The sequence below is a fragment of the Oncorhynchus clarkii genome, chromosome 26 (assembly GCF_045791955.1).
Source record: "Oncorhynchus clarkii lewisi isolate Uvic-CL-2024 chromosome 26, UVic_Ocla_1.0, whole genome shotgun sequence".
NCBI lineage: Eukaryota > Metazoa > Chordata > Actinopteri > Salmoniformes > Salmonidae > Oncorhynchus > Oncorhynchus clarkii.
The window spans coordinates 33,803,610-33,819,304 of record NC_092172.1 but is presented as its reverse complement, the minus strand read 5'-3'; the positions used below and the strand labels follow the sequence as shown (position 1 = coordinate 33,819,304).

The following is a 15,695-nucleotide window of genomic DNA, read 5'->3' as shown; positions in this document are numbered from 1 at the left end:
TCTCAAGTGAGAGTCTTTCTTTGTAAACAGTTCCTATTATCTGTGGTTTGTCATGTTGACTAGGGGGTGGATCTTTGCTATAAAAGATCTGGGTTGCCATTATGTTGACCACTCCCAACTTTTCATTAGAGATACTGAAATGTTGAAAGTCAAATGCTATTAAAAAGCTTAATTATTATTAAAGGTGAAGTTTAAGTATAACTCTGACCGGTGTGTGATTTGCTCTCTCATCATTTGGTAATACAGGAAATTTCCACAACACCATCTAACTGCAGAGGTGTGGAATAGAAATATCACACATAACACAGCATATTACTCTGGGTCAGGGGCTGTCCTGCCCTTAGTAAGGCTGCCTTTTATAGAAGTACTGGGCTATATATTATAGCTAATATGGGCACATTACCTTCTACATTAGAATCCGAATCATCATTAATAGCCAATAACATTTTCACAGTCAGAATGTCACTTGTGATATAGTGCTGCTAGCAATATACATAATTTAGAGTCGTTATTCATACAGAGGAATTTACACAACGTTTCTACACATTGTAACAAATTTGATAAAGTGAACATAGAATTGAAGTGTGTGAGAGAGTGTGTTATATCTCTAACTGGAGTTTTTCTGGCAATGTGACTTGAGGATGAACTCTGGGTCCTAGTTCCATCTACTGTCTATGTTGTATCTGATGTTCAACAGCAAAGACCAATATCTTATGTCAGAAGAGAAAAATACGTTCCGAGCTGTGGTGGAGTGGGTGCGTAACACTCCCAGCAATAAGCACGTTTTCCTAGGGTGGCAGGTATCCTAGCAGGTAAGGTGTTAAGTCAGTAACTGAAAGGTCACTGGTTCGGATCCCCGAGTCGACTTGGGGAAAAAGCTGTCGGTGTTTCCCTTGAGAAGGACATTTAACCCTAATTCCTCGGGATAAGAGTGTCTGATAAATGACAAAAATGTTAATGTAAAATGCCTCCCCACTGGAGACCAGGGTTTAAACAATGTGAAAGGTTGAGTGGAACTCCACTGTCCTATAAGAACAAATAATAGATGAAGTGACAAATCCAGTAGAATGTGACATACCAGATCATTCCTTGGTTATATATCAGGTGGAGTACATTCTCAGCTATCTTGAATTCCCCATACTCAGGCTGCCAGGTGGGAAACATAAAGGGTGACATTAATTAAACCTTTAATTACTTCATAAAATATATTGATGACCTAGTCAAATGTCTTAAAATAAAGTTGACTCCTGACAGATGCAACAGCTTGGGCCTGCCGTGATGGCGTGGACTAAACCAGAACATTACCAGGAGCAATTAAAAAGCATGTCATCCAATTGTGACTTGCAAACCGTACTGCACTTCAACATAGTTTGCACTTATCCAGACGTCAACTGTAATCAGACGATAACGACACAGTCACAATCACCCTTGGGTTCAAACAGTATTTGTTTTCTTTCAAACCTTTGAGCTTGCCTGGAGTGCCATATGGGCAGTATTTGCACTTTCGGGACTATTCCATTGCACCAAGCAAGCTCAGTTAAGCACAGCTAGACTATTTGAAAGTAAACAAATACTTTTTGAATGGAGGTTGAGTACGTACAAACTTGCTCTCCAGGTCCCAGCAGCAGCAGTCACTCAGGTACCTGACCACCAGCCCTCTGATGAAGTCTATCAACAGGATACTGGCCACCGTGAAGATCATATCGATGATAGACAGCTTCAACATCTCCTACAATACAACACATATAAACATATGAGCATAAAGAAACCTACTGTTACTGTTACTGTCTGGTAACTATCTGTCTTTAAGGTAACTCTGGTCATTCTGTAATGACTAGCTAACACCTACTCGCACTGATGTCACTGTCAGCTTTATAGAATTTTTACTTGGAGTGACTGTGGCATGTGGTTGTTTTACAGACCTTATTTGAATGTAAGTCGCTCTGGATAAGAGCGCCTGCTAAATGAACAAAATGCATACTATATGTCTTTCAGAGAAACTCATTACATCTGTCCTAACTGCACATAACTCATTGGAAATGGATCATCAAGCTATACTTATCAGACCTGGGTTCTTGCACTTTTGGGGACTTCACTATTGGTTGAAAGCTTGATCAAGCATTTGAAAATATAAAAACATATCATTTGAACCCAGGTCTGTTAATTAGATTATGTCATTTTCCTGTTGAGAATATCCACTCCTGAGACGACGATACACGATATACCCTCCTATTGATCTGCACCAAGAACAAGTCATCTGTTTTTCATCCTTGGCCTAGTGACAGCTTCATTACCTGAACGTCTGCCTGGGTACGTTTCAATCCATACTCAATCTATTGTTTAGGGGGAAACAATCACAGGACAAGGCATTTTCATTTTTCTTGTCGGGCATAATGCCTTTAAGAGGTATTAAGGGTAACTGTCTGAGGGATGAGACTGTTGATTATTAGGTCTGTGTACAGACAGAATGATCTAAAACAGTAATAGTTATTGGTGCTTATCGTACACACAGAGTGCTTAGGCTGACATGGTTGAACTACTCCAGTGTTATGTTTCATAATAGATTACTGTGACAGTAGTAATACACATTTCCTTTGTACAATAGACAAAGATCTATTCTAGGGGACTTTTATTTTGATGACTCCTTGTGAATGATGCTGAATGTATGTGTTATGGATGTTGTTATAAATTATACATAAAGGTGTTATGAATGATACTACAGCATTCATAAAGGTGTTATGAATGATACTTCAGCATTCATAAAGGTGTTATGAATGATACCACAACATTCATAAAGGTGTTATGAATGATACCACAGCATTCATAAAGGTGTTATGAATGATACCTCAGCATTCATAAAGGTGTTATGAATGATACCTCAGCATTCATAAAGGTGTTGTGAATGATACCACAGCATTCATAAAGTGTTATGAATGATACTTCAGCATTCATAAAGGTGTTATGAATGATACCTCAGCATTCATAAAGGTGTTATGAATGATACCACAGCATTCATAAAGGTGTTATGAATGATACCACAGCATTTATAAAGGTGTTGTGAATGATACCACAGCATTCATAAAGGTGTTGTGAATGATACCACAGCATTCATAAAGTGTTATGAATGATACCACAGCATTCATAAAGGTGTTGTGAATGATACCACATCATTCATAAAGGTGTTATGAATGATACCACAGCATTCATAAAGGTGTTATGAATGATACTTCAGCATTCATAAAGGTGTTATGAATGATAACACAGCATTCATAAAGGTGTTATGAATGATACCACAGCATTCATAAAGGTGTTATGAATGATACCACAGCATTCATAAAGGTGTTGTGAATGATACCACATCACCCATAAAGGTGTTATGAGTGATTTCATGAAAATGGTATGAATGCCTTACAGTTGAAGTCGGAAGTTTACATACACCTTAGCCAAATACATTTAAACTCAGTTTTTCACAATTCCTGACATTTAATCCTAGTAAAAATTCCCTGTCTTAGGTCATGTTAGGATCACCATTTTATTTTAAGAATGTGAAATGTCAGAATAATAGTAGAGAGAATTATTTGTTTCAGCTTTAATTTCTTTCATCACATTCCCAGTGGGTCAGAAGTTTACAGAAGTTCACAATTAGTATTTGGTAGCATTGCCTTTAAATTGTTTAACGTTTTGGGTAGCCTTCCACAAGCTTCCCACAATAAATTGGGTGAATTGTGGCCCATTCCTCCTGACAGAGCTGGTGTAACTGAGTCAGGTTTGTTTTCCTCCTTGCTCGCACACGCTTTTTCAGTTCTGCCGACAAATTTTCTATAGGATTGAGGTCAGGGCTTTGTGATGGCCACTCCAAAGCCATTTTGCCACAACTTTGGAAGTATGCTTGGGGTCATTGTCCATTTGGAAGACCTATTTGCGACCAAGCTTTAACTTCCTGACTGATGTCTTGAGATGTTGCTTCAATATATCCATATAATTTTCCGTCCTCATTATGCCATCTATTTTGTGAAGTGTCCCCATGTGCAGTTGCAAACCTTAGTTTGGTTTTGGATCAGTGGCTTCTTCCTTGCTGAGCGGCCTTTCAGGTTATGTCAGTATAGGACTCGTTTTACTGTGGATACAGATACTTTTGTAAAGGTTACCTCCAGCATCTTCACAAGGACCTTTGCTGTTGTTCTGGGAATGATTTGCACTTTTCACAACAAAGTACGTTCATCTCTAGGTGACAGAACGCGTCGCCTTAATGAGCGGTCCCATGGTGTTTATACTTGTGTACTATTATTTGTACAGATGAACGTGGTACCTTCAGGCGTTTGGAAATTGCTCCCAAGGATGAACCAGGCTTGTGGAGGTCTACAATTTTTTTTCTGAGGTCTTGGCTGATTTCTTTTGATTTTCCCATGATGTCAAGCAAAGAGGCACTAAGGTTGAAGGTAGGCTTTCAAATACATCCACAGGTACACCTTCAATTGACTCAAATGATGTCAATTAGCCTATCAGAAGCTTCTAAAGCCATGACATAATTTTCTGGAATTTTCCAAGCTGTTTAAAGGCACAGTCAACTTAGTGTATGTAAACTTCTGACCCACTGGAATGGTGATACAGTGAATTATAAGTGAAATAATCTGTCTGTAAGCAATTGTTGGAAAAAGTAGATGTCCTAACCGACTTGCCAAAACTATAGTTTGTTAACAAGAAATTTGTGGAGTGGTTGAAAAATAGTTTTAATGACTCAACCTAAGTGTATGTACACTTCCAACTTCAACTGTATGTAGTCATGTACATTGTCAGGTTGATGATGGAGTGTCCCTGTAACAGTTCTACTCTGGCCGATGCAAAAGGTCTCGACCTTCATGGAACAGTTGTTAGTACACTTTCTCTGTAAAGGGTTGCTCAATTAACGTTAAGAGATGAATGAATGGACAAGTGGACAGATTAAGAAATGAATGAATTAAGAAATGAATGGACAAATAAATGAAGGAACAAATGAACGAATAGACAAATGAACAAATGAGCGAATGAACGAATGACAAGGAATGAACTTCTGCACCTGTCCAACGTAGGTCTCCCAGCACTCGTCTGGTTTCTTCTGCTTGTTCTGCTCAAACATCCCAGTGTGGTTGTACATGGTTGCCATGGTGACCTTGCTGGTGCTGATGCTGGTGTTGACATCCAGCACCATGGCAATGGTCGCAATGGTGCTGTTGTGGTTTTCAGAGATGGAGATGTCGGATACGAGGGTGGAGAGGCTCGTCTCCCCCGGCTGGGAGATGGTCGCCATGAATGCCGTGGAGTCAGACAAGTTCCCCGAAACCATAGAGGCCGCCGCCTGGAAATAATCCATCAAAACCATTAATGATCAATCAACCAATCAACCAGTCAGTCTGTCTATCCATCCATCAGTCAATCAGAGCTTTAAAATGTACGAACATTTTCATAATTTCATTCCTTTGTTTTCTAAACCTTCCCCACATTTACAGATCAAGATTGTTGTTAACAGTAGCATCCAGGCTGCATCACATCCAGCCGTGATTGGGAGTCCATAAGGCGCCGTCTGGGGTAGGCCGTCATTGTAAATAAGAATTTGTTCTTAACTGACTTGCCTAGTTAAATAAAGTTTTAAAAAATCTAATAATAATAAAAAATAAAAAACGTTTTTAAAAGCATTGACATTAACATCAGCAATAATAGTAACATTTATTTATTGATTGAGGACTACGGCACAATATGTCCTAATGTCCACATTAGGAAAGCCTCAATCTCAGCAGGACTACTTACAGCTGCAGCAGCTGACGCCATACTCATACTGTTGACCTTGTCCAGAAGGGCAATGATGAGGCTGTACAGGTTACCCAGATACAACACCAGGACTCTGTGGCGAGGAGACAAAACATTCACTGCATTACAAAAGAAAGAAAACAAGCTAAGTTAGTAGCAACATTAACGAACAGTACAGCTACGGTGTAGTTACATGTCAAAATATGAATCCAATTTCACCGATACTCTACTGTATCTGTGAAACGCAATGTTAAGTGTGAACAAATGAGATTTGAGGTGCTGTCAGAGTCAGACCTGGCCAGCTGGAAGCGGAGGGAGGTCCTGGGATGGTACATCTCCAGTTGAGCCACCAGCTCAAAGGCAGACGGGGCAATCATGGTGATGAGGGACACCACCACACTCACCTGGGACAGGAAACAGGATATGATATCAGACACTGGGTATGTTATAAAATAGACACCTTCATATATGCCTGATGACATCATAAGGAGTCATTGTATCAGGACCTTCTCTTCTCTTTTTCACTAATATATGGAGGCATCGGAGGAGCAAGCAGTTAGGAGCTAGAGCTTTGACTTTCTGACCTAAAGATCAATGATGTCATGATTTGACCTGTTTTTTTTCTTCAGTCCAGGCAGTGACATCAGGGTAGTGGAAACAGTTATCTTATCAAAGCCCTACAGACATCCATTATCCTGAACTGAATTAAATGATCAGCTGTCATGCACAGATGGTGATACATGTGGCTGGTGATAGCAGTCTCCCTATTGGTCTCCAGTTTCACATTAACGCCTTTATTACAGCATCCTGAGAGGAAATGATGCGAGAGAAACACAAGGCACGATGTAATTGAAGTCCTGTCACATATGTCTTTGTCATCAGGGAAATCAAGTGCCCAAAATGAGATACAGTAGCCATAATCCATCAACCAAGTCAAACACAATCTTGTCAGGTTTCCCGGACTCAGAGTAAGCCCACTTACAAAACATTAAGAACACCTGCTCTTTCCATGACATAGACTGACCTGGTGAATACAGGTTAAAGCTATGATCCCTTACTGATGTCACTTGTTAAATCCACTTAAATCAGTGTATATGAAGGGGAGGAGACAGGTTAAAGAAGGATTTTTAAGCACTGAGAAAATTGAGACATTGATTGCGTATGTGTGCCCTTCAGAGGTTGAATGGGCAAGACAAAACATCTAAGTGCCTTTGAACGGAGTATGGTAGTAGGTGCCAGACGCAACGGTTTGTGACAAGAACCCAACGCAGCTGGGTTTTTCACACTCAACAGTTTCCCATGTGTATCAAGAATGGCCCACCACCCGAAGAACATCCAGCCAACTGTGGGAAGTATTGGAGTCAACATGGGCCAGCATCCCTGTGGAACACTTTCGAAATCTTGTGGAGTCCATGCCCCGATGAACTGAGGCTGTACCTTAAAGGGGACACAGGGGAGGTGTTCCTAATGTTTGGTATACTCAGTGTATACTGTAGCTAGATACCTCATTCTTCTCCCATAGTGTTAGCTCTGGCTTCTCCAGCTCTAGTTTCTGGGAGCGGTCCACCACAAAGTAGATTATATAAATGCTGCCAGCCAGAGAGAGAAGGACCAGGATGTTGGCTAGGATACGCAGACTGATCAGGACTGCTCTGGAAGACAGAGAGAGAAACAGTAGTTCAATAAATCAAATGTATTTACAGTGCCTCCAGAAAGTATTCATATCTCTTGACTTATTCCACATTTGGTTGTGTTACAGCCTGAATTCAAAATGGATTGAATAAAAACATTCTCTCACCCATCTACACACAATACTCCATCTCCATCTCCATCCCATCAGTTTTCCCTGTGTCTGCATTATTATCGTAATGTTGTTTTGTTCCCCCCATCCCTACGCTGTTCTTGTTTTGTTTGATGTCCATTTTCCATTAAATGTTCACTTCCTGTACTTGCTTCTCGTCTCCAGCGTCGGTCCTTACATAGACAACTATTTTCAGGTCTTGCCATAGATTTTCAAGTAGATTTAAGTCAAAACTGTAACTCAGACACTCAGGAACATTCACAGTCTTCTTGGTAAGCAACTACAGTGTATGTTGGAAAGCAGTCTGAACCAGTTTTTCCTGTAGGATTTTGCCTGTGCTTGCTCCATTCAGTTTCTTTTTTACCCTGTAAAATTTGACAGTCCTTAACGATTAAAAGCATACCCATAACCAGGCAACAACACGTCTTCCACGCTGATCTTTAACACTAGGCCCCCTCACAGGTGTGTACTTAGACCCCTCCTGTATTCCCTGTTCACCCACGACTGCGTGGCCAAACACAACTCCAACACCATCATTAAGTTAGCTGACGACACAACAGTGGTAGGCCTGATCACCGACAACGATGAGACAGCCTATAGGGAGGAGGTCAGAGAACTGGCAGTATGGTGCCAGGACAACAACCTCTCCCTCAATGTGAGCAAGACAAAAGAGCTGATTGTGGACTATAGGAAAAGGCGGGCCGAACAGTCCCCCATTAACATCGACGGGGCTGTAGTGGAGAGGGTCGAGAGTTTTAAGTTCCTTGGCGTCCACATCACCAACAAACTATCATGGTCCAAACATACCAATACAGTCGTGAAGAGGGTAAGACAAAACCTTTTCCCCCTCTGGATACTGAAAATATTTGGCATGGGTCCCCAGATCCTCAAAAGGTTCTACAGCTGCACCATTGAGAGCATCCTGATCGGTTGCATCACCGCCTGGTATGGCAACTGCTCGGCAGCTGACCGTAAGGCATTACAGAGGGTAGGGCGAACGGCCCAGTACATCACCGGGGCCAAGCTTCCTGCCATCCAGGACCTATATAATAGGCGGTGTCAGAGGAAACCCATAAAATTGTCAGAGACTACAGTCACCCAAGTTACACGTTTTCTCAGCTACCGCACAGCAAGCGTTACCTGAGCGCCTAGTCTAGGACCAAAAGGCTCCTCAACAGCTTCTACCCCCAAGCCATTAGACTGCTGAACTTTGCATAAAAATCGCCACTGGACAATTTACATTGACCCCCCCCCTCTTTTGTACACTGCTGCTACTTGCTGTTTGTTTGTTACCTATGCATAGTCACTTCGCCCTCAACTACACGTACAGATTACCTCAACTAGCCTGTACCTCCGCACACTGACTTGGTACCGGTGCCCCCTGTATATAGCCTCGTTATTGTTATTCTTATTGTGTTACTTTCTGTTCTTATTTTTTATTTTAGCCTACTTGGTAAATATTTTCTTCTTCTTGAACTGCACTGTTGGTTAAGGGCTGCACTGTTGGTTAAGGGCTGCACTGTTGGTTAAGGGCTTGTAAGTAACTACACTTGTTGTATTCGGAGCATGTGGCAAATAAAGCTTGATTTGATTTGATAACATGATGCAGCCACCACTGTTCTTGAAAATATGGAAAGTGGTACTCAGTAATGTGTTGTATTGAATTTGCCCCAAACATAACACTTTGTATTCAGGACAAAAAGTGAAATGCTTTGCCATTTTTATTATTATTACTTTAATGCCGTGGGATGGATGTTTTGGAACATGTTTATTCTGTACAGGCTTCCTTCTTTTCACTATGTCAATTAGGCTAGTATTGTGGAGTAACTACAATGTTGTTGATCTATCCTCAGTTTTCTCAGATCACAGCCATTAAACTCTGTAACTGTTTTAAAGTCACCATTGGCTTCATGATGAAATCCCTGAGCGGTTTCCTTCCTCTCTGGCAACTGAGTTAGGAAAGATGCCTGTATCTTTATAGTGACTGGGTGTATTGATACACCATCCACAGTGTAATGAATAACTTCACCATGCTCAAAGGGTTGTCACGCCCTGACCGTAGAGATCCTTATAATTCTCTATTTGGTTAGGTCAGGGTGTGACTAGGGTGGGCAATCTATGTTTTTTATTTCTTTGTTGGCCGGTTATGGTTCTCAATCGGAGGCAGCTGTCTATTGTTGTCTCTGATTGGGGATCATACTTAGGCAGCCTTTTTCCACCTGTAGTTTGTGGGATCTTGTTCTTGGTACTGTGCTGTTTAGCACTACTCGACGTTACGTTTTGTTTTTGTATTATAATTTTTTTTCTGTGTTCATTTAATAAATTAAAATGTACGCCTACCACGCTGCACCTTGGTCCGATCCTTCCATCAACGAACGTAACAGGGATATTCAATGTCTGCTTTTTCTTTTTTACCCATCTTCTTTGTAAGGCATTGGAAAACCTCCCTGGTCTTTGTGGTTGAATCTGTGTTTGTAATTCACTGCTTGACTGAGGGACCTTACAGATAATTGTATGTGTGGGGTACAGAGATGAGGGACCTTACAGATAATTGTATGTGTGGGGTACAGAGATGAGGGACCTTACAGATAATTGTATGTGTGGGGTACAGAGATGAGGGACCTTACAGATAATTGTATGTGTGGGGTACAGAGATGAGGGACCTTACAGATAATTGTATGTGTGGGGTACAGAGATGAGGTCGTCATTCAAAAATCTTGTTAAACACTATTATCGCACAAAGAGTGAGTCCATACAACTTATTATGTGACTTGTTTACTATGTTTACTCCTGAACTTATTTAGGCTTGCTATAACAAAGGGGTTGAATACTTATTGACTCAAGACATGTCCACTTTCAATTTTTTATTCACTTGTGGGGTATTGTGTGTTGGCCAGTGGCAAAAGAAAACCTCAATTGAGTCCATTTTAAAATCAGGCTATAACAGAAAAAAGTCAAGTGGTGACATTGTGTGGTGACTCCCTTTTACTGTTGTCACAAAGTGCTCTACAGTAAACCTGCTTAGACCCAGGACCAACCAATATCTGAAGAACAGTGGCAAGGAAACAACTCTTTAGAAGGAAGAAACCTAAAGAGGAACCAGATTCAGAAGGGAGGTCCTTCTTCCCCTGGCTGCCTGTATTGTACACTCTCAGTGTTCTCTGGCTGAGGGTTCCACATGGATCACAAAAGGGTTCTACCTGAAACCAAAATTAGTGTACATTGGACATTCCACAGCCTTCATCAGATCACCACCTAAACCACACACAAGTGGCAACATGTTAACATTACTATAATTCAAATCTCCCCAAACCAATCAGTAGAACTTTAGGTTGAAATCTCCCATTGAAACTACCATTTAGATACAGTACAGTGCATGCATCCACCTAGCATTAGCCCCAGTTAGAATAGACATTAACTCAAATGGACTGAAAGAAGTGGCAACATAGTGTGGTTGAGAGTGCCGCGGGCGGTGTGAACGAACGTTCCCTGAGGTATTAATCCCTCTTTAATGTCTACTCAGGTCTGATGATGCTCTGGCAGGGGTGATTTAGAGCCAGTCATCTCTGACAGTAAAAGGCTGTTAGGATGAGTTATGCCACCAGGAAGTGTCGGCCTGTGTGTGGGGTAGCAATGGACTGGGAGCGAGACAGTAAATCAGTCCTTTCTGAGACCAGTGGAGAACGCAGGTAGAAGAGGCTCAAAAGCAACCAGGGGATAGCAAAACATAGACTTTTATACAGTGTTTCCCTTATATGCAAAATTATGGCTGCCACTGGTAAAAATGTAGATGTGTAGATGTATGTGCCAGGAAGAGTCCCTCCCCACAGGAAGACCCTCCCTTCTTGCAGGAAGACACCAGAAAGAACCCCCGCCCCCCACTAGACCACATTCACACACCCCTCCCCTCATTTGTACATCCATGACTCCAGTCGGCTAGACCCCTAAATCAAAGAGCATCATCAATGAATGTGGTACAGTCCTGGATTCTACCAATCAGAATAACACAAGATGGGCCTCCCGAGTGGCACAGTGGTCTAAGGCATGTTATCACAGTACTAGCTGTGGCACTAGAGATTCTGGGTTCGAGTCCAGGCTCTGTTGCAGCCGGCCGCGACCGGGAGAGACATGGGGGGGGCACAATTGTTCCAGTGTCGTCCGGGTTAGGGGAGAGTTTGGCCGGCAGGGATGTCCTTGTCCCATTGCATGCTGACACGGTCGCAAGATGTACGTGTTTTCTCCAACACATTGGTGCGGCTGGCTTCCAGGTTAAGTGGGCATTGAGTCAAGAAGCAGTGCGGCTTGGTTAGGTTGTGTTTCGGAGGACGCACGGCTCTCGAACTTCGCCTCTCCGAGTCCATAAGGGAGTTGCAGCGATGACAAAGGACTGTATCTACCAATTGGAAACCACGAAATTGGGGATAAAAAATGAATGACACAATATACTGCAAAGGATAAAGCCACTGACACATAAAAGCCAAGGGTCCATTAACGGGTCCAAACAATATCAATGTGTGATGCTAACTTAGCCACCCTCTCCAAGGACAAGAGAATAAACATACTTACAGACTAGTGTCCTTCTTTTTCTCCTGCTCCTCAACAATGGCCTCCTAGAGAAAGGAGCAAGGAATTAGCATTGATTAATGTCATCCATCTTGTGTAACTACATATTTGCTGTAATCTTGTCCATCTATCTGTAGAAAAATACAATGTAAATCTCAATGAGACAAAACTTTGAAAAATAAAGGTTAAATAAGGATAAAGAAAGAAAAAAACTATGTATTGTATCAAGCATCAAATTACTTCAACTGAGCTTATTGAAACAGAGGAATCTACTTTTACATTTTGCTGACTGTACAGGGAAACTCAACAAGCAGGTTAAAGGTCTCTCTTGTTTAGACGTAGAATCCAGATTATAGATCAGCCCTCAGGAAAATCAGCAGTAATTCATTGGTACATTGACTTCTACTCTACAGAGTGCTGTGTGTGAATTAAAGAAGTTGGGATCGTTGGAAATCAAATCCGAGGAGTGGAGTGGTGTAGTGTTTCTCAATGGCTCAGTGCAGATGAAGGAGAGGAGACTAGGAAAGGAAAACAGTTAGGATGATTGAGTGTGCATCACAAATGTGTTACATGGCTTCCTCTTTCCATCTCCTCCATTTGTGATAATTTGAATCCACAGGATAAGTGAAAGCAGGAGATGAGTAGAGGAGGGCCATTTAGACTATTGAGGGTGACATTTTCGTAGTGCAAAAATAATTGTGCAAAGTGCAAAAATGACTATACAACAAATTTTATTCTGGCAGCGTGATTACACTTTAAACTTTACTTCAACAATGTACATCATAAAGAGGCAACTATTGATGTATTTCTCAGTTTACATGTAACGCCGTAGAATTATTTTCTAATTAAATCACTGCAAGATGAGGTTTACAGAAATGTGGCCCTGAGTCTTGCACCATGTGTCTCTCTCACCCTGATGTTGTTGACGATAGCGGCTCCCTTGCTCTCTGCAGCCTCAGGGTTCCCTATGAGGTAGTCCCAGGCACAGAACACTCTCCAGCAGAAGGTGAAGTTCTCATCAGAGGCGCTGGCTAGGCTCAGACGGGAGTTCTTAGCCATCCTGAGGGAAAATGTTAATAAATAACACAAAAATGGCATCGATTAGCGACAGGTCATTGTATTCCTAATAAGAGGTTAAACTGGCGATGGAACAGGATTCAAACACCTTTATAGGTAATACAGAAACAGTTGAAATATAATCACTACAGTGGAGGTTACAATGTGATAGCCACGGTACCAAAACAGAGGAGAGGTTTAACCATATAATCACTACAGTAGTGGTTACAATGTGATAGCCACGGTACCACAACAGAGGAGAGATTTGACCATATAATCACTACAGTAGAGGTTACAATGTGATAGCCACGGTACCACAACAGAGGAGAGATTTGTCCATATAATCACTACAGTGGAGGTTACAATGTGATAGCCACGGTACCACAACAGAGGAGAGATTTGACCATATAATCACTACAGTAGAGGTTACAATGTGATAGCCACGGTACCAAAACAGAGGAGAGGTTTGACGATATAATCACTACAGTAGTGGTTACAATGTGATAGCCACGGTACCACAACAGAGGAGAGATTTGACCATATAATCACTACAGTAGTGGTTACAATGTGATAGCCACGGTACCAAAACAGAGGAGAGGTTTGACCATATAATCACTACAGTAGTGGTTACAATGTGATAGCCACGGTACCAAAACAGAGGAGAGGTTTGACGATATAATCACTACAGGAGTGGTTACAATGTGATAGCCACGGTACCACAACAGAGGAGAGATTTGACCATATAATCACTACAGTAGTGGTTACAATGTGATAGCCACGGTACCAAAACAGAGGAGAGGTTTGACGATATAATCACTACAGTAGTGGTTACAATGTGATAGCCACGGTACCAAAACAGAGGAGAGGTTTGACGATATAATCACTACAGTGGTGGTTACAATGTGATAGCCACGGTACCAAAACAGAGGAGAGGTTTGACGATATAATCACTACAGTAGAGGTTACAATGTGATAGCCACGGTACCAAAACAGAGGAGAGGTTTGACGATATAATCACTACAGTAGTGGTTACAATGTGATAGCCACGGTACCAAAACAGAGGAGAAGTTTGACGATATAATCACTACAGTAGTGGTTACAATGTGATAGCCACGGTACCAAAACAGAGGAGAGGTTTGACCATATAATCACTACAGTAGAGGTTACAATGTGATAGCCACGGTACCAAAACAGAGGAGAGGTTTGACGATATAATCACTACAGTAGTGGTTACAATGTGATAGCCACGGTACCAAAACAGAGGAGAGGTTTGACGATATAATCACTACAGTAGTGGTTACAATGTGATAGCCACGATACCAAAACAGAGGAGAGGTTTGACGATATAATCACTACAGTAGTGGTTACAATGTGATAGCCACGGTACCAAAACAGAGGAGAGATTTGACGATATAATCACTACAGTAGAGGTTACAATGTGATAGCCACGGTACCACAACAGAGGAGAGTTTTGACCATGTAATCACTACAGTAGTGGTTACAATGTGATAGCCACGGTACCAAAACAGAGGAGAGATTTGACGATATAATCACTACAGTAGTGGTTACAATGTGATAGCCACGGTACCAAAACAGAGGAGAGATTTGACGATATAATCACTACAGTAGTGGTTACAATGTGATAGCCACGGTACCAAAACAGAGGAGAGGTTTGACCATATAATCACTACAGTAGTGGTTACAATGTGATAGCCACGGTACCAAAACAGAGGAGAGATTTGACGATATAATCACTACAGTAGTGGTTACAATGTGATAGCCACGGTACCAAAACAGAGGAGAGATTTTACGATATAATCACTACAGTAGTGGTTACAATGTGATAGCCACGGTACCAAAACAGAGGAGAGGTTTGACGATATAATCACTACAGTAGTGGTTACAATGTGATAGCCACGGTACCAAAACAGAGGAGAGGTTTGACCATATAATCACTACAGTAGTGGTTACAATGTGATAGCCACGGTACCAAAACAGAGGAGTGGTCTGACCATATACTCACTACAGTAGTGGTTACAATGTGATAGCCACGGTACCAAAACAGAGGAGAGGTTTGACCATATAATCACTACAGTAGTGGTTACAATGTGATAGTCACGGTACCAAAACAGAGGAGTGGTCTGACCATATAATCACTACAGTAGTGGTTACAATGTGATAGCCACGGTACCAAAACAGAGGAGAGGTTTAACCATATAATCACTACAGTAGTGGTTACAATGTGATAGTCACGGTACCAAAACAGAGGAGAGGTTTGACCATATAATCACTACAGTAGTGGTTACAATGTGATAGCCACGGTACCAAAACAGAGGAGAGGTTTAACCATATAATCACTACAGTAGTGGTTACAATGTGATAGCCACGGTACCAAAACAGAGGAGAGGTTTAACCATATAATCACTACAGTAGTGGTTGCAATGTGATAGCCACGGTACCACAACAGAGGAGAGGTTTGACCATATAATCA

General features: G+C 41.5%; 1 protein-coding gene across 1 annotated transcript in view; it reads right to left on the bottom strand.

The window, feature by feature from the left end:
* Positions 1–15,695, bottom strand: part of LOC139384480 (transmembrane channel-like protein 3) — a 52,001-nt gene that overhangs the window by 11,400 nt on the left and 24,906 nt on the right. Inside the window, exons 8-15 of the mRNA XM_071129265.1 lie at positions 13,061–13,208; positions 12,152–12,195; positions 7,289–7,436; positions 6,079–6,188; positions 5,803–5,878; positions 5,057–5,335; positions 1,601–1,729; positions 1,079–1,146 (exon numbers count right to left, since the gene is read on the bottom strand). Coding sequence (XP_070985366.1) covers positions 1,079–1,146; positions 1,601–1,729; positions 5,057–5,335; positions 5,803–5,878; positions 6,079–6,188; positions 7,289–7,436; positions 12,152–12,195; positions 13,061–13,208 — 1,002 coding nt within the window. The remainder of the gene's footprint in view (positions 1–1,078; positions 1,147–1,600; positions 1,730–5,056; positions 5,336–5,802; positions 5,879–6,078; positions 6,189–7,288; positions 7,437–12,151; positions 12,196–13,060; positions 13,209–15,695) is intronic.